The sequence below is a fragment of the Salvelinus fontinalis genome, chromosome 19 (genome assembly GCF_029448725.1).
Source record: "Salvelinus fontinalis isolate EN_2023a chromosome 19, ASM2944872v1, whole genome shotgun sequence".
NCBI classification, from domain to species: domain Eukaryota; kingdom Metazoa; phylum Chordata; class Actinopteri; order Salmoniformes; family Salmonidae; genus Salvelinus; species Salvelinus fontinalis.
Genome location: NC_074683.1, coordinates 7780118 through 7798095, shown reverse-complemented (window position 1 = coordinate 7798095; position 17978 = coordinate 7780118). Strand labels below are relative to the sequence as shown.

General features: G+C 43.6%; 1 protein-coding gene across 2 annotated transcripts in view; it reads left to right on the top strand.

Annotated features, from left to right (window-relative positions):
- The window catches only part of LOC129816288 (E3 ubiquitin-protein ligase ubr3-like), a 44529-nt gene extending 27136 nt beyond the window's left edge, over positions 1 to 17393 (top strand). For both annotated transcript variants that reach the window (XM_055870582.1, XM_055870581.1), the window contains exons 30-39: positions 1379 to 1464; positions 6589 to 6691; positions 8888 to 8988; positions 10477 to 10601; positions 11589 to 11696; positions 11923 to 12048; positions 12165 to 12344; positions 13209 to 13418; positions 13640 to 13779; positions 13947 to 17393. In XM_055870582.1, the coding sequence (XP_055726557.1) occupies positions 1379 to 1464; positions 6589 to 6691; positions 8888 to 8988; positions 10477 to 10601; positions 11589 to 11696; positions 11923 to 12048; positions 12165 to 12344; positions 13209 to 13418; positions 13640 to 13779; positions 13947 to 14064 (1297 nt within the window). In that variant the 3' untranslated portion in view covers positions 14065 to 17393. The remainder of the gene's footprint in view (positions 1 to 1378; positions 1465 to 6588; positions 6692 to 8887; positions 8989 to 10476; positions 10602 to 11588; positions 11697 to 11922; positions 12049 to 12164; positions 12345 to 13208; positions 13419 to 13639; positions 13780 to 13946) is intronic.
- Positions 17394 to 17978: the final 585 nt, after the last annotated feature.

The following is a 17978-nucleotide window of genomic DNA, read 5'->3' as shown; positions in this document are numbered from 1 at the left end:
ATGTAAACAAACACGTAAATGGCAACTTTTGACAAACACAAGTTTACATTACAACAATGTTTTGTTATAGAAACCATATGTACCTTACACTGTTATTAAATAGAACATGTACTGGCTATACATTTCAACTGCAAATGGCTTGCGCTGATGACGGTTTTATGCAGGCAAATTCTTGCCGCACTGGTTTTGGTCACGTTTTAATTTAGTTCGCTAACTAGCCTTAGCTACTTAGCTACTTATCTCATTATGAATGCAACCACATGAACTGAATGATAAATCTGTGACAACGGTCTTGCTTTTTGCAGATTGCATATTTCGCAAAATGAACTAAGCCTATTAGATAACATAATAGGTCCAGACACTATAACGGTGTTATTTTTGTGTCATGGACGAGTATTCACTTCGGCGCCAGTCCAGTGTTCGCACTAAAGTAGCACAGATTGCTAGCTGGCTAAGCCTACGTTGCTGGCTACCTAGCCAGCTAATGTTAACTAAGTGAGAATGTGGTGAGGGCAAGGCTGCTTGCTTGGTGAAGGTTATTCTTGTTTATTTACTTATTTAAAAAAATATTTTTTATTTTTATTTAACCAGGTAGGCAAGTTGAGAACAAGTTCTCATTTACAATTGCGACCTGGCCAAGATAAAGCAAAGCAGTTCGACACATACAACAGCACAGAGTTACACATGGAGTAAAACAAACATACAGGCAATCATACAGTAGAAAAATAAGTCTATATACAATGTGAGCTATATACAATGTGAGCAAATGAGGTAAGATAAGGGAGGTAAAGGCAAAAAAAGGCCATGGTGGCGAGATAAATGCAATATAGCAAGTAAAACACTGGAATGGTACATTTGCAGTGGAAGAATATGTAAAGTAGAAATAATAAATACGGTGGATGTGGCTGGTTACTCTCCGTCAAACCACCATGCCTACTATCTATCACGTTGTGACCTAGCCTAGGTCTGAATGATGTTCCCTCTTCAGGTATCATTACCATTTTTTTTTAAATTATGACATAAAATTAGCAGACTTGTTTATTATATGTGTATAATGTCGGCGCTTTATATGTGGGATAAAAACCCAATACAAATATTTATGTGAAAGGCTAATATCAGCCGCTAAAATAGTTCAACTGATTAATCGGTCAACTGATTAATCGGTCTGCTCGAGTGGCTACTGCCATAGCCGGTAGACAACAAGAAGAAATGTTAATACAGTAATCCACTTTTTTTTGGTTGTCCTGTTTCTGAATGGGGGGGGAACTCAGTCAGAATGCCTGAGCTAACAATGGCTGTGAAAATGCCTTAATCTTCCTCTTGTCCCTCTAAGCCCTGCCAGTTGACAGTATGCTTAGTAATGGTTGTGTTTCCGCAGGACAAACCTGGAGCTGGAGCTGGTGCACCGTGGAGGTAACCTGTGTTCTGGAGGAGCCAGTGGTGCAGCCAAGCGCTCCTGTCTCAGTGAGTACACCACACCATTCTTCTGGCCTTGCTTCCCACTAGATTAACATGAGTGAACCCTCGTCCATCCATCTACTCTGTGCTATACGAAGTGTGTTGCCCCCTGCTTGACCACGTAGCTATTGTGTACATCTGAAGAATACCGTCAACCCATGTTTCATATCATCGCATTTATAAAATAATAATAATTTTGTAAATGAGCATTAAGTATTTGTATGTTTACTTTGTTATTTTATGATGAGGTTCATTGGTATTTAGGCTGACGAATATGGTGACTTGTGGGTGGCGGGACGCCTTGTCTCATCGACCTTTGTGTAATGAAGTGTCAGACTTGAGATTGGATTGATGTAACCGTTGGACCATTTGTAAAGATTGTCGATTAGCAGGGAAGGAGAGCTGGTATCCCAGGTGAGCTGTTGCCGTTGTGTTTTCTGGACATGGATCAAGTGCTGTTGTAGTTGATTGTGTGGCAAGGGCGTCCTGCTCTGGGGGGACTGGGAATGAAGACTGAGTGATGTTGTCCTGAGCTGTGACTGGGCCCACTGTGACAATGTCAAAGACAAAGCCTCAGAGAATGGTATCCAATGGGAAGACAAAGCACAGTTGTGCTCAAAGAGATGCAGACCGTGTAAAGTTTGATTTTGGATGGGCGACTCGTTTTTAGATCCCCAAGGTGTTTCTCCTTTATTGTACTTTGTCATTTGAATTTGACCTTTTAATATGTTAAACATGACTTTCTCCTAGTCAGAACTGAGCCTGTGGATGAGGGCATCCCATTTCCCTGCTCTGTTTTAATTAGTCTGTTTAGTGGTGATGCATTTTAGCCGCTTGCTGCACTAGTGAGAGGCCTGTCATCCTTGATTGGGGCAAAATACATTTCACGCTAGAGGACTGCGATTTTCTGAGCTACATTAACTTGTGTAGCTGCGCTGGCGGGCAAGTAGCAATACATTAGTGATTTGTCTTCGTAGGGAATGGGATATGGAGGGGAACGTGGGACATGCGATAACAACTATAACCCAAGTGAGTTCCTAAGCCATTTCCCACAAGGCACTTACAGTGCCAAGAAAAAAGTATGTGAAGCCTTTGGAATTACTTGGATTTCTGCATAAATTGGTCATCAAATTTAATCTGATCTTAATCTAGGTTACAACAATAAACACAGTGTGCTTAAATTAATAACACACAAATTATTGTATTTTTCTTGTATATATTAAATACATAATTTAAACATTCACAGTGTAGGTTGGAAAAAGTATGTGAACCCCAAGGCTAATGACTTCTCCAAGCTAATTGGAGTCAGGAGTCAGCTAAACTGGAGTCTAATCAATGAGACGAGATTGGAGATGTTGGTTAGAGCTGCCCTATAAAAAACAGTAAAAAAATGTGAGTTTGCTATTCACAAGAAGCATTACCCAATGTGAACCATGCCTCGAACAAAATAAATCTCAGAAGACCTAAGATTAAGAATTGTTGACTTGCATAAAGCTGGAAAGAGTTACAAAAGTCTCTAAAAGCCTTGATGTTCATTAGTCCATGGTAAGACAAATTGTCTATAAATGGAGAAAGTTCAGCACTGTTGCTACTCTCCCTAGGAGTGGCCGTCCTGCAAAGATGACTGCAAGAGCACAGCGCAGAATGCTCAATGAGGTTAAGCAGAATCATAGTGTCAGCTGAAGACTTAAAGAAATCTCTGGAACATGCTAACGTCTCTGTTGACGAGTCTACGATACGTAAAACACAAAACAAGAATGGTGTTCATGGGAGGACACCACGGAAGAAGCCACTGCTGTCCCCAAAAAACATTGCTGCACGTCTGAAGTTTGCAAAAGAGCACCTGGTTGTTCCACAGCGCTTCTGGCAAAATATTTTGTGGACAGATGAAACTACAGTTGAGTTGTTTGGAAGGAACACGCATTGTGTGGAGAAAAAAAGGCACAGCACACCAACATCAAAACTTCATCCCAACTGTAAAGTATGGTGGAGGTATCATCATGGTTTGTAGCTGGTTTGCTGCCTCAGGGTCTGGACAGCTTGCTATCATCGACGGAAAAATGAATTCCCAAGTTTATCAAGACATTTTGCAGGGGAGTGTTAGGCTATCTGTCCCCCAATTGAAGCTCAAAAGAAGTTTGGTGATGCAACATGACAACGACCCAAAACACAGAAGTAAATCAACTACAGAATGGCTTCAACAGAAGAAAATACATCTTCTGGAGTGGCCCAGTCAGAGTCCTGACCTCAACCCAATTTAGATGCTGTGGCATGACCTCGAGCAGTTCACAGCAGACATCCCAAGAATATTGCTGAACTGAAACAGTTTGGTAAAGAGGAATTGTCCAAAATTCCTCCTGACCGTTGTGCAGGTCTGATCCGCAACTATAGAAAACGTTTGGTTAAGGTTATTGCTGGCGGTCAACCAATTATTAAATCCAAGGGTTCACATACTTTTCCCACCCTGCACTGTGAATGTTTACACAGTGTGTTCAATAAAGACAGGAACACGTATAATTGTTTGTAAGTTTAAGCAGACTGTCTATTGTTGTGACTTTGATGAAGATTAGATCAAATGTTATGACCAATTTATCCAGAAATCCAGGTATTTCCAAAGGGTTCACATACTTGCCACTGTATATTGTTCAGCTCATGAGGATGTCATGGGCTAGAGAGGGGAGCAGGAAATCCCTTGCATTAAATCAACTGGAGAGACCACCTTTCAAATAGCTCGCATCTGGTTTATCAGCCAGAGAGAAGGTGTAGCTTGCACAGAGAAGACTGCCTTGAACATCCAATACAATACTGTTATGGTGGGTGTCAGCCTATCACAATGAGATGATCAATTCCCATGGGCACATTTCAAAGTGTTTGTACACTGGGGGGGTAAAAGTAATCTAGGCCAACTATAGGTCACACAGGCATGACTAATCTAGATTAGAGGCATGGCGGGGGTAAAGATCATGGCAAATAGCATGAGCTTTGATAGAAGGCAAGGCCAGATCAATATCTGAAGGCATCTCTATTGATGTTGTCAGACCGTGTGGCTGTGGGGGGAGCAGAGAAGAGCAGCAGGCTGAGGGGGGAGCAGAGAAGAGCAGCAGGCTGAGGCGGGAGCAGAGAAGAGCAGCAGGCTGAGGCGGGAGCAGAGAAGAGCAGCAGGCTGAGGCGGGAGCAGAGAAGAGCAGCAGGCTGAGGCGGGAGCAGAGAAGAGCAGCAGGCTGAGGCGGGAGCAGAGAAGAGCAGCAGGCTGAGGCGGGAGCAGAGAAGAGCAGCAGGCTGAGGCGGGAGCAGAGAAGAGCAGCAGGCTGAGGCGGGAGCAGAGAAGAGCAGCAGGCTGAGGGGGGAGCAGAGAAGAGCAGCAGGCTGAGGGGGGAGCAGAGAAGAGCAGCAGGCTGAGGGGGGAGCAGAGAAGAGCAGCAGGCTGAGGGGGGAGCAGAGAAGAGCAGCAGGCTGAGGGGGGAGCAGAGAAGAGCAGCAGGCTGAGGGGGGAGCAGAGAAGAGCAGCAGGCTGAGGGGGGAGCAGAGAAGAGCAGCAGGCTGAGGGGGGAGCAGAGAAGAGCAGCAGGCTGAGGGGGGAGCAGAGAAGAGCAGCAGGCTGAGGGGGAAGCAGAGAAGAGCAGCAGGCTGAGGGGGAAGCAGAGAAGAGCAGCAGGCTGAGGGGGAAGCATGCAGATGGAAGAGGTGGTAGCCATGTGAGCCGCAATTTGAAGCCCGGTTCCCTGCCAGCTTGAAGGGCATTGGCTGGCGTTCCTTCCTCCACAGTGTCACTCCTCGCATGTTGTACTCTAGTGGAGGGACTCGAACCCCATCTGACAGACGGAGGGACTGAATCGGAGTCACTCACCTCCCTCAGCCTCTGGTTTGTATCCTGCTGCTGTCGTGTTTCAACTGTAGAGGGCGGTGTTGCGCTAGTTTGACAGCCATGTTGACAAACTCCTGAAAGTCCATATTGCAGCAGAGGAATTCAATGTTTTGCTGCATTACAGCTGTCATAACTCTCTGGGGGGGGGGGGGATTACGTCAAATATATTGAGCTATAGGTCTGTTGACAAGTTTGCATGTAAAAATATATATATATAATTTTGTTACCACTGGGTGAGAGAGAAAGTAGTCTACACGAGCGCAGGTGGTATATAGCGTTCGCCTGCTTGTAAACCGAAAAAACAGAAATTAGTTACCTCTGGTTCATTTAGCCATTCCGCCATTCGTATGTGGAAAGAATAGGGTTTTGCTATAAATGTAAAAAATGTGCTTAAAATGAACTTAGGAGATCTTATAGATTTTGTTCTATGAGATACAGTATCAGTCAGTTATCACAACCTTTATATGCTTCAAAATTCACTAATATCTTCTAGAACAAAACATTTAAGATCTCCTAAGCCTGTGTTTACCGCATACCTTATTTTTGGCATTAAGACAAAATCTAAATTTTCCCATAGACTTTGTCCAACGAACCATGGCGCAGTTGGTGCATACAAAAAGACGCCATTACAATTGCTATATTCCTTTCGGGTACAATTTTCTGATTTCCAATATCCTTTTAACTATGGCCCTAATGAACACTAACTTTCAGGGCCATTGTGTGAGGCCACTATAAGAAGTAGGTTAATTTGTTTTTGGGCTAATAAAATAAGAGGACACTGTTCCAGAAGGTGATTAAAAAAAAATGGTGTGTGTGTGCACCTTGGGGTGGCAGGTAGCCTAGTGGTTAGAGCGTTGGACTAGTAACCGAAAGGTAGCAAGATCGAGCTGACGATGTAAAAATCTGTCATTCTGCCCCTGAACAAGGCAGTTAACCCACTGTTCCTAGGCCGTCATTGTAAATAAGAATTTGTTCTTAACTGACTTGCCGAGTTAAATAAAACAAGTGTGAGAAAGGTGTGACTCCTGACCAGAGGATAGCTGGGAGCAGAGTAGTGCCATCTATCCATCTGGCCTGCTTTCTCCCAGCCAAACCATTACGCTCAGTGCATTCAAGTCAACTGTATTTGTCATTTGATTCACTGATGGTGTGATATTGGGCACTGGCCTACTGACATGCAGGTGGACAGTTTTACAGTAGCTGTCATTTCTGTGCCAGTGTTCTGCTCTATCTCGCTGACTATTTTAAAAATGTCTGTCTTTCAGATCAGCTGTTCCATGTGCTTGCCATGCACATGCGTCTGTACAGCATTGATTCTGCTTACAACCCCTGGACCAGGTTGACCCAGGTGGCTCCGAGCAGAGACGAGTGAGTAACGGCTACCCTGACGCTACACCACACAGACCTTTTCATCTACTTTGGCCTCCTCGTCCTGCAATCCCACTACACATACGGCTGTCTTATCACAAACTCCGCCACACTCACTGCATCAGCCAAACACACTGAACCTCTCTCCCCCCGAATCCTGTAGCTCCACCTCACCTGACATCCATATAGCCCTCTCCTGATCCCAGTTTATCCTAACAGCATCCTAGCACAGCCTGTAATCAGTGGCACTTTCCCCTCACCCTCAACACCACCACATCCTGCATGCCCTGACAGCTTTTCCTCCAGACAAAAAGGAGTTAAAAACAGAGAAGGAACCATGTGTGGTTGCCATAGATGCCAATAATTGCTGCATCTGGCAAATTACCGGGTGCTCCACAGAGAGCGAAACGACCCCTTCAGTCGCTGCGCCGAGAAACAACTGCCCCACACATCTCAGCACTCCCCCACCCAGCGTCATCTTTCACAGCATCGTAGAAACCGAGACATTTAACAAGGCAGTCTTCTTCATACGCTCTCTCTCTCCACACTGCTTGTTTGTGATGCGTCAGGTGTGTTCTCGGGCGTCTGTTTGCCTTCCGAGGTTTACAGCCTTGAGAGCAATCAGCATCCCACTCGTATAACACTTCGCACTATTAGATAAGCTAACGACCTCTCTCCCTCCCAAGACGGCTTTTACACCTGTTACTATTTAAATGCTTCGAGCCATGCAGGCGTCTCAGTGGAGCAATTTTGTGTTAAAAATACCTTGTTAGGGATTCGGGAGGCAGCTATGTCACTGACACCTTCAGGCAACCGTGTAGCTCTATTTAAATGGGACAAGGGAATGACGACGCTCATGCCTTCCAGACAGTGACCTAGACATTCACTTTTTTCATATCCTTTCTCATATGTCAATTTTTGTGGATGCGTTTCACTTTTTTTTGTTTTCAAAAGACTGCGTTGCTCATTGAATGTATTGGTCAACTGGATTTGACTGCAATTTAGCTGCGAGTGCTATATGCTGTAGTTTAGTCTTTTGCATGAGAGGGAATTAAAAGCAGATTGCTGCGTCAGTTTTTCCTGTTGTACGCTAGAATGAATAGTCTCCAGTGCCTTTCTAAAATGGAATGCATTGTTGTGTAAGTGTGGCCCCTTTCAGTCGAAATCCCTGGACGTCTCCTTAAGGTAGAGTGGAGATTAGAGGCTCTCTCTATGGGCAGCCAGGAGAAAACAAGCCATTTTTTAAATGGAGACGGCAACAACAATCTTCAGTATGAGGCTCCAGCTGCATTATAGCAGTGAGTCACGGGATATAAAGGAAATATGCTTTGCTTTCCCCCACTGCATTAAAGTGGAGGGCAATTAGAAAGTGTGTCGTCAATGTTTTTTTTAAGCAACGTTTAAGTGCAGCGTATATATTCAAGGGAGGACTTTGCTCTTGTCCCTGACAAGATAAAAAGCATTAGGATATGTATAGTGTGATAAAAAGCATTAGGATATGTATAGTGTGTACATAACCTCACTCCAATTATGGTTTCTCTAACATTCCCCTACCAATGCTAAGTTATTGAGAATAGTCAGGGGTTGAAATGGCCAGGATTGATTTTGGGAAATTTGGTTCAACCTTTATACAGAATCATTTGATTTGCGTTCTACCATTCAATGGTATAAATGAGTACTTTTCCACATAAGGTCTGCAGTGCAATACAAGTATTGAGGAATTATCTCTCTAAGGAAAAGCAATATATATATTTTTTTATTCCACAAATAAAAATAATTCACCTTGGGGATCGAACTTGATCATAACAAACACATTTTAGAGCCCACAACGGCAGTCCATTTATGGGGGGTTTGTTTACGTAGTCTTTCTAGGGCAGACCAGGGCTTTTGGCACCGGTAGGTTGCTACACAGTAGCCGACCAGCAGAGCTTGTGACTTCACACTCCAGACCGGACACAGGATTCACCCAGGCCACGATCGTATTCAAATTGAACGTGCGTTCCTGGGACGGGCTTCCGGTGTGTTACGGCCCATTTCCACCCCTGCGAATAATAAAACCTTTACGGGTACCCACAGTTTCTTGTTTAACTGCATACTTTACTCTTAATGAGCGTGCTGTATGTTTTTCAACATGTCTTTAAAAATCCTTACCCTGAGCTTGTATTCGTAAAAGGTTCCATGTGTTGTTCCCTACAGCTGCCTGGATGACGAGAGGCCAGAAGTCCCCATGCTGTTCAGAGACTGCCCATCCCTGCTGATCATCTTTGTGTTGACCATGCCACAGCCGCTACGCAAAGGTGCTGTCACTGTTCTTACTATCCTGACTGTTTCCCCATCAGCCCAAGGGGACAGGGAGGGGAAGGTGGGTTAATAAGGCTACAGAGGGAGGTTTTTCAGTGGCTGGGTCAGAACAGCAAACCGTTATCAGTCCTAATCATGACTGAATGTAGGGAGGGTTCTTATCTGTTCCCTTTTTTTGTATTTGACTGTGAGGAGCAGAATGACATGGATCGCTTTATGGAGGCTGCCCGCTTCACATGCCCTTCATCTCCAGCTGAGCGCTTCCTGTTTGAGCTCCTCCAGGCTCAGCACCGTGCGCGAGGGGAGGGCCACCACATTGGAGGCCAAGTTGCAGCAATCATAGGCCTACTTAATGAGTGCCATGCCACACAAAGCTGATCATTTCAGTGATTACTGAACTGACTGAACCCATGGACACTGAGGTGGTTTGAGGCCTGAAGATCTCTCCTAGCATCAGAACAGGGGAGAGATAATCAACTCTGTTAAACCAATATACAAGTTATAAAGAGCATTGGTTCTGTGAGGGGATATGTCTGTGACATGTTTTTTCCCTCAAACGAAAGCCATTTCACAGCTATAAGAGCTTTCCTCCATATCGACTGAATAACACTTCCTTACATTGCCCTAAAGAGTCTGCCGGGGAAAAGGACATTCAATGTCTTATTATGGTCTCTTGTATATTTTTTCAATTCCACATTGATTAAGCCAAAATAAGCATGACGGTCCTCATTGTGAGATGGAGAATTGATTGTAACACATCACGATGAGAGATGGGTGTGAATTAAGTATTTCATTAAAGTCGGGGCATGGAGGTCAGGACGTGCCTGGGTTTTTGTCATGTTTAGAGTGGATAGGTGGGAGGGGTTGGGAGTTCCTAACAGCTTGTGTGTCCTTCATGGCAGTAAAGGTGTTGTCTTTTTAATGTGCTGACGCAACACAATGGACCTGTCACCAGCACCACTCTCCTGAGGAGGGCAAATAATGGCGCTCATTGTATTTCTGTCACTTCAAATCCAACGCCTATTTCCACCTGGCGGCCTGGGTGCTGGCTGCCTCCTGCTAATTACCAGTCTATTTGATGAGCCTTTATCAACACGGGAGACGAGAGAGCCACTCCTCTGGAGACCAAACCCAACCTATTGACTTGTCTTCTAGCCCAATAAAAATGGTGTCAATCTCTTTTGTAGGCACCCTGATTGCCCAGCTTACAGAGCATTCTAGGCCTCTTAAGTCATTCCTTTTATTCCGGTTGCTCATAAATGAAACTGCTTTCTATTTCACAAGCTGTTCTAAATAGCAATTGGGAAGAGAGAAAATGGCAACAACTTAGTTATAAATCTGTTATGATTCTCAAAACAATGAGACAGTCGGCCGAGTGTCTGACCAAGAATATGTATGTGCGACACGATATATTTGTTCCTCCAATGTTAGTGCGCCTAACCTGGGTCTGTGCATCGCCTCTCTCTCTGTCCCTGTCCCTGTAGAACACTTCATCTGTCTGGTGAGGATGCTGTACAACCTGCAGTACACCCAGGCCCTGGCTGCTCTCTCAGCCAAGTTCAGCCCCGAGGAGAGGCAGGCCTGGAGCACGTCTGGAGCTCTCAAGAAGGTAATGGAGATATCACCCTCCTCGCCGTACTGCTGCGTTGTACTCTACCAAGGGCCTTAGGATGCACTGGCTTCACAACATATCTATACTTTCTACTTGTTATCCCCGGGACCTGTTTACATCCCTGGCAAATGAAGGTGTGACGCAAAATGCAAATTAAGATTTAGACCTGGCCCGAGTTCCGTTAAGCAGTTTGGGCTGTAGATATATCGATCATCGTTATCAAGGAGAGAGTGATTACCGGAGCTGGGTGGCATTAATTGGCTATTCATCTTCAGTCTATTAAATCTGTATTAGCGAGTGGCTGGTTGGAATGTAAATGGGCCAACAGCAAAATGCCTCCCCTTTAGGGTGTTTTCTATCTATTGTGGCGCAGCTGAATATCTTACCCCACTTTGTCACGAACAGTGCAGCACTCGCTCACAAGCTGTCATTAAGACGGCTTAGAAATCGTCATTGTTAACACAGACCACATTTGGAGGGATGTCATTGTATTTAAATTGCTGTAGATAAAAAGACTGTCTCAACCGAGATCCCGAGCCCAGAGGAAGGATATCCGAAGACATTAAATTCCTCCCGCTATAAATCTGACAGAGAACGCCAGGCTAGATAAGACTGGCTGCTGTTTTCTATTCCCCCCACTGTGAGCTTGATAAATGCTATCAGATTATTATTTCAATCAGTTGAATTTGATCAGAACACGCATTCAGTAATTTATTGGTGCTTATCAACGTTGCCTTTTTTTTTATTGTATAAAAATAATTATTTATTATTCTGCATACGTTATTATTTTATACAGTGCACATTTTAAAGGGAGGTACGGGGGTTGGAGACACTGCAGCACACTTGACAATGGACTTGCTTGAGTATCATATGAAGCTGGTACAGTGGCATGAGACTCCTGAGAGCCTAATACTACTGTTGTACTATAGTATTATGTACTCTCAATGTGTCACCTCTCCACTGCTTTTGGACTATCTCCCACAGAATGCTTTCAATGCCGAGAAGTCCTATGAAGCTCTTCTCAGCCATGTCATCACTGAGCTGTCCAAGGTGAAGACTGTGTATGACGTGAACACCGAAGAGCCATCCATGGTAAGTCCTATCAAGTTTCGTAAAAAGATATTAAACCATTTCAAAGCTGCCAAGCTCCCAGTACTTGGCTAGCCCCCCCCCCCCCCACACTCAATTTTCTTTCTTTTTTTACATGATAAATTGCCCATTTAACACCATCTGTGCTCTCTCTGAAGGAGATCTATATCACCCCATTATCTGTTGAGAGGTTATTGATGAGGCATTACTCCTGTGCTTCCTTCCCCAGCTGAGCACCAGTGTGTGGTCCCCACAGTCCATAGAGTACAGCCTCCAGCAGTTCTGCCTGCCTTACCTTCGCCTCTCCTGTCTCCTGCAGCACCATCTTTATGGGGACAACCTGTCAGGCTGCCCGGTACGGTTACTGCTACTGTTCCACACCTCACCACCTCTCTGCCTGCCTGTGTCTCTGTTCCATAGCTGCTCCAACCTCACAGCTTTAACTCATACTGACCATTTGTTCTGTTTCAGGAGGAAGAAGAGTTCTCAGGCCTGGCTGGCTGTTTAGGGCTCCTTGACCCAGTCCCTCAACCATCTAACCCCATGAACAGTGCCTCATGTCTGGACTGGACGGTCAGTGCTTTCGACCTGATGTCTCAATGGTGCTCTGAGGTCACAGGGCTCACCAACACTCAGGCTGAGAAATCAATGGTAGGTTTGAGGCTGAGCACTTCCCTCCACCAATCGTTCTCCAGTATATCGTCTCCGAAACACCAATGGTGCCATCATTCTTTCTCCTTGTTCTTTTGGTACTAGTGACACCATGTGTTAGCTGTGGCGCTGAATATAACCCCTCTTCACCTCCTAGGAGTGATGGTTTTTCACACACTGCCTTTGTCATTCGGCACTGGCCTTTTCTGTCATACATCACACAATGAAACCTCCCATCGCTTCACACGGCCATTCTCGATGATTCCCGCAGACCTTTCAACTGTGGACATTGTTTATTATCGCACCCTGGAGCTGAAGGGCATACAGAAAATGTGGCATATAGGAACTTTGAAGGATTTTTTCAGTAGAAGGCTTAAAACAGGCCAACTTTTATTTCCTATATTTCTAAATCCTTTTTAGTAGCAAGTGGAGAGACTCGATGCCCAAACTGAAATGAATGTACAGTAACCTCAGTGTTTCTTGGGCTGATGCTTAGAGGAGCAGGAAACAAAGTGCTGTGGTATTTTCTTCGATGTCTAATGGCTGCCGGGCCGATGAGTCCGCTTATTAAGAGTCTATTGACAGGAGGTTAGAGAGCGAGTGGACGAGCACATGGTTAAATGAAAGGGACTTCGGATTCAGCTCTCGAGTGATTGGATTGGCTTTCTTAAGTTATGGGCGGTTGAAGTTTAGGCCTGCCATGGACACAGCACAATAGTGAGCCAGATAAGCCCCCAGCTCCCATTGTCTAAAAAGCCTGCACAATGCGGCCCAAGCTGTTACAAAGGAGTGCCTAGCGCACACAGTTGGGGTTCATAATTGGAATAATGTTGTGACTGACGTGGTTAATTTCCCTCCATCCAGACTTTGCTTGTCCAGGATCTGCAGTGGGCATCCCCCCACCTACTCCACTTACCTGACAACTACAACACCATCTTCCAGTACTACCACAAGAAGGCCTGCACTGCCTGCAAAAAAGTGCCAAAGGACCCGGCGCTTTGCCTCATCTGTGGCACCTTCGTCTGCCTCAAAGGGCTGTGCTGCAAGCAGCAAGGGATCTGTGAATGCGTTTGGGTGAGTGGCCCTGCTTTTCAAAGGCCATATTAGACTATATCTGAAAAAACAGCATGATTTTTATATTGTCTTCAAAAATATTTCTTATTCAGCGAGTGGTTTAATTTTTAGGTCATTGATGGATATTATTACTCTATTGTACAAAATAAGAACTTGCATGCTTGGGTGGTGCTGCTGGGTGCAGATGACAATGTGATTTGGTTGTACGTGTCTGTCTTTAGCACTCTCAACACTGTGGCGCCGCCACAGGCATCTTCCTATTGATCAACGCCTCGGTCATCATCATCATCCGAGGACACCGCTTCTGCCTGTGGGGCTCCGTTTACCTGGATGCCCATGGAGAGGAGGACCGCGATCTACGGTACAAATACACGCCATAGACCCTTTGCATTACACTTCAGTTTCATCTCACACGATCATCTTGTCAGGTTCTCACTAGAATGGTTGATGGGGGGGGGGGGGGACACTATGCTGAAACCTGTAAGAAAACATTGTTTGAAATCACATTTTCTATTCCGGTTCTTACAGCCGTGGAAAGCCCCTGTTTCTATGTGTGGAGAGGTATAGAGTGCTGGCGCAACAGTGGGTCTCGCACACCTTCGATCACATCAACAAGCGCTGGGGGCCTCACTACAACGGACTGTAAGGTCACCTGAACCCCACTCCCTGATGGGAAAGAATCTCTTTGGTTTATGTGTCTGCCTCTGTAAAACATATGGGGAATCTTATCATGTGATATAAACAAACATGCAGTGAGGGTGTTACTGCCACAGCCTTGGTTTATGTGTAGTTTTGTGAACAATCATGCCTAAAGACTAACAGTGTGTGTGTAAAGTGATTTACTGTGTGGATTTTAACTGGGAGAAAGCACAACTTTGGTTCTGAAGTGGTTTAGAAGCCAGAAATAATTTTTTTTTTGGGGGGGGGGGGGGGGGGGGGGCTCAGTTTGGTGAGTATTTGTACACTGATTGGCTAAGTGTGAGCTTGAGCTACTGGCTATTTCTTAGATATACAAATAGACAAATTTGCCCCTGGTAATGTTAATGATAAGCATATTGTCACAATGTATGGGTCGGTGCATATTCCTCATTTTTCAGACTTTGTACTGCTGGCATGGGTTTAAAGCTCTTGATAAGTATAGCGATGTTATTGCAAATTGTGTTCTCGTTGTGTTTGTTGGGACATTATGGTAGGCGACAAGTCCACTCAACAGAGTTTATTGCGGTCGAGCACAGGCTCTTCTTTTTTACAGTGTAGTTGCAATTCATCCTCAGGTATTTTTTTTTTTTTTTGCTGTAGTTTAGAATACAACATTTTTAATATTTAAATAAATGCTGGTGCTCATTGTTCAAATAAGTAATTTTACTTTTTGTAAAGATTTTTATTTTCTAAAGAAATAAATGCTTTACGTTTATGGTAGATGACTGGCAACCATGGTCGTCATCGCTATTGGTCTTTGCAGTCCTGTCTTTACTTAGGCTCCGGCCAGGTCCCTGAGGAAACTCAATGACCACTCACCAGTCTGGCCACAGTAGAGTACACATAAGACTGGTGTGGAGTATCTGTCTACTGTAATTGGCATGCTCTTTTTCCAAAACTTCCATTGCGCAGAATCATTTCAAGTGCATTGGGATTTTTTGCTAGAGTTGAAATATTTGAATTTGGGGACTCAATGCATAAGTTATTCTACTGATATGGCATTCTGTAAGGGAATGGTTATAGTTTCATCCTTTTATGCTTATGAAGACTTTTGCAGTTTTAGATAGTACAGTTAAATAATTTTTTGTTAGTACTTGGGTAATACTGTTTTGGCCTTTCACATTTCCTTTGAGTTGCTCTGTGAAGTTATAGTAAATGTATATGGGCGCATAATGCAAAACCCTATCTTTTAATAAGTAAAGGAAATAGTTCAAGATAGCTTTTGGTCTCTTCAAATTGTTATCTTTGAAACTCCATAAGATGTCATTTAGTTGGTTTTGAGAAGTGTAATAGTGTTAACCTTAACATAACAAATGGATGTCATTCACCTAATCCACACTTGTGGTACAATATATTATTTTTTATACTGTCAAATAACCAATCTGTTTATTTGTTTTTGGTCGCCAAAAGTTAGAATTAAAGTAGCTATATTTACAGTGCCTAAGGAAAGTATTCAGACCCCTTGACTTTTCCACATTTTGTTACATTACAGGCTTATTCTGAAATGTTTTTTTTTGTCCTCAATTTACACACAATACCCCATAATGATAAAGCAAAAAAATATATATATTTTTTTAAATTAACAAAAAATGAAATATCACATTTACATAAGTATTCAGACCCTTTACTCAACACTTTGTTGAAGCACCTTTGGCAGCAATTACAGCATCGAGTCTTCTTGGGTATGACGTTACAAGCTTGGCACACCTGTATTTGTGGAGTTTCTCCCATTCTTCTCTGCAGATCCTCTCAAGCTCTGTCAGGTTGGATGGGGAGTGTTGCTGCACAGCTATTTTCAGGTCTCCAGAGATGTTCGATCGGTTTCAAGTCCGGGCTCTGGCTGGGCCACTCAAGGACGTGTGCTTAGCCGTTGTCCTGTTGGAACGTGAACCTTCGCCCCAGGTCCTGAGCTCTCTGGAGCTTGTTTTCAAGGATCTCTGTTCATCTTTGCCTCAATCCTGACTAGTCTCCCAGTCCCTGATAAACCTCCCCACAGGATGATGCTGCCACCACTATGCTTCACCGTGATGGTGGCAGGTTTTCTCCAGATGTGATGCTTGGCATTCAGGCCAAAGCGTTCAATCTTGGTTTCATCAGACCAGAGAGTCTTTAGGTGCCTTTTAACAAACTCCAAGCAGGCTGTCGAGCCTTCAGTTTGGCCAGGGGGCCAGCTCTAGGAAGTCTTGGTGGTTCCAAACTTCCATTTAAGAATGATGGATGCCACTGTGTTCTTGGGGACCTGCAGAAACATTTTTGTACCCTTCCCCAAACCTGTGCCCCGACACAATCCTATCTCGGAGCTATACAGACAATTCCTTTGACCTCATGGCTTGGTTTTTGCTCTGACATGTACTGTCAATTGTGGGACCTTGTATAGACGTGTGTGCCTTTCCAAATCATGTCCAATCAATTGAATTTACCACAGGTTGACTCCAATCAAGTAGTAGAAACTTTTCTTTTTTTTCCTTTTTTTTTTAATAAATTTGCGAACTTTTTGAAACTGGTTTTTGCTTTGTCATTATGGGTTATTGTGGTTAGATTGCTGAGGATGTATTTCTTTTTAAATCCATTTTAGAATAAGCCTGTAACCTAACAAATTGTGGAACAAGTCAAGGGGTCTGAATACTTTCCGAAGGCACTGTATAAGGAAGACATTCCCCTATGCCTAAATTTCTCCAAGATTAAATTAAGATATGTCCTTGGGTCTTAGATCCATTCCAACATTAGACATCAGACTTCAATACCCATAATATACAATGGTCATGAGATTGTTTAATCACAGTTTTTGAGTTTGGTGTCTTAAATGCTTAGTTTCAATTACTACGTCTCCAACCGGAAGAGTAGATCATTCTCAAGTTGTGCCTGAAAGAGTAATATTACCTTGTTTAGTGAGAGACACATTCAAATCCCTGGGTAATTTATTCTGGTGAAAAGATTTGGTGAATTGCTGGTCCACATCATGCTCAAAGGAGTAATATTTTAAGGGGAAAAAACACGCATGCTGCTTATGTGTACTGTCAGTTTCCCTTCCCTCTTTTTAAAAAATTTTTTTTTTTTTTTTTTGCAGTCCCCACTTTGTACATGACTGCAACAGAAAATCTGAGTGTACATGCTAATTGAAAGCTTTTTGTGTGTTCACCTGTATGAATGAAAATAAGAAAACACAGTACATTACTGTAGGTGCTGATTCAGACTTTCTGAGTTGGATCAGAAAGTGTGACTTAGACATTTATTGCAAAATGTAACATATGTGAATAAAATATAAACAAACTCTGACACGTTTATCGTCATTGTCCATTCTAACGTATTTCAGATTTCCCTATGGACCAAATAATTTTATTCTCATTTGCTTTGTTTTTTCCCCTGTCCCATTCAGTGTAGTTAATTAACATAATTGGCCTGCAGCAAAGCCCCTTGTGCTTCCTGTGTCTACTCTGGCTATGATTTCTCAGGACATCAAGTTCAAAATTGCGGTTAGCTCCATGGTAACCCTTAATAGTAGGTCTCTTAGCACTAACATGTACTTCCTGTTCTTACAGTCAACTGTTCAGTCCAGTTGGGAAAATAAGAAACTGAATGGTTCAAATGGAAAATAATTCTACACAAATATTCAGCCACAAGTTACAGGTAACCACCCTCCCCACATATTGTTTCTCCCAGACACTCGGTCAATATTCTGCTCTCAGCTCTGGTCATATGGAAAAAGCCCATCTCCCTTTCTACACCAACATTATAAGCAGCCTCTCTTCTGTGCTCTTGTCAAATTTGTATTATTGCATATAGGAAATGTATTGGTACAGTGCTTACACCATGAGAAGCCCCCCCAAAAAACATACTATAATTGAAAGACACATTAATTAC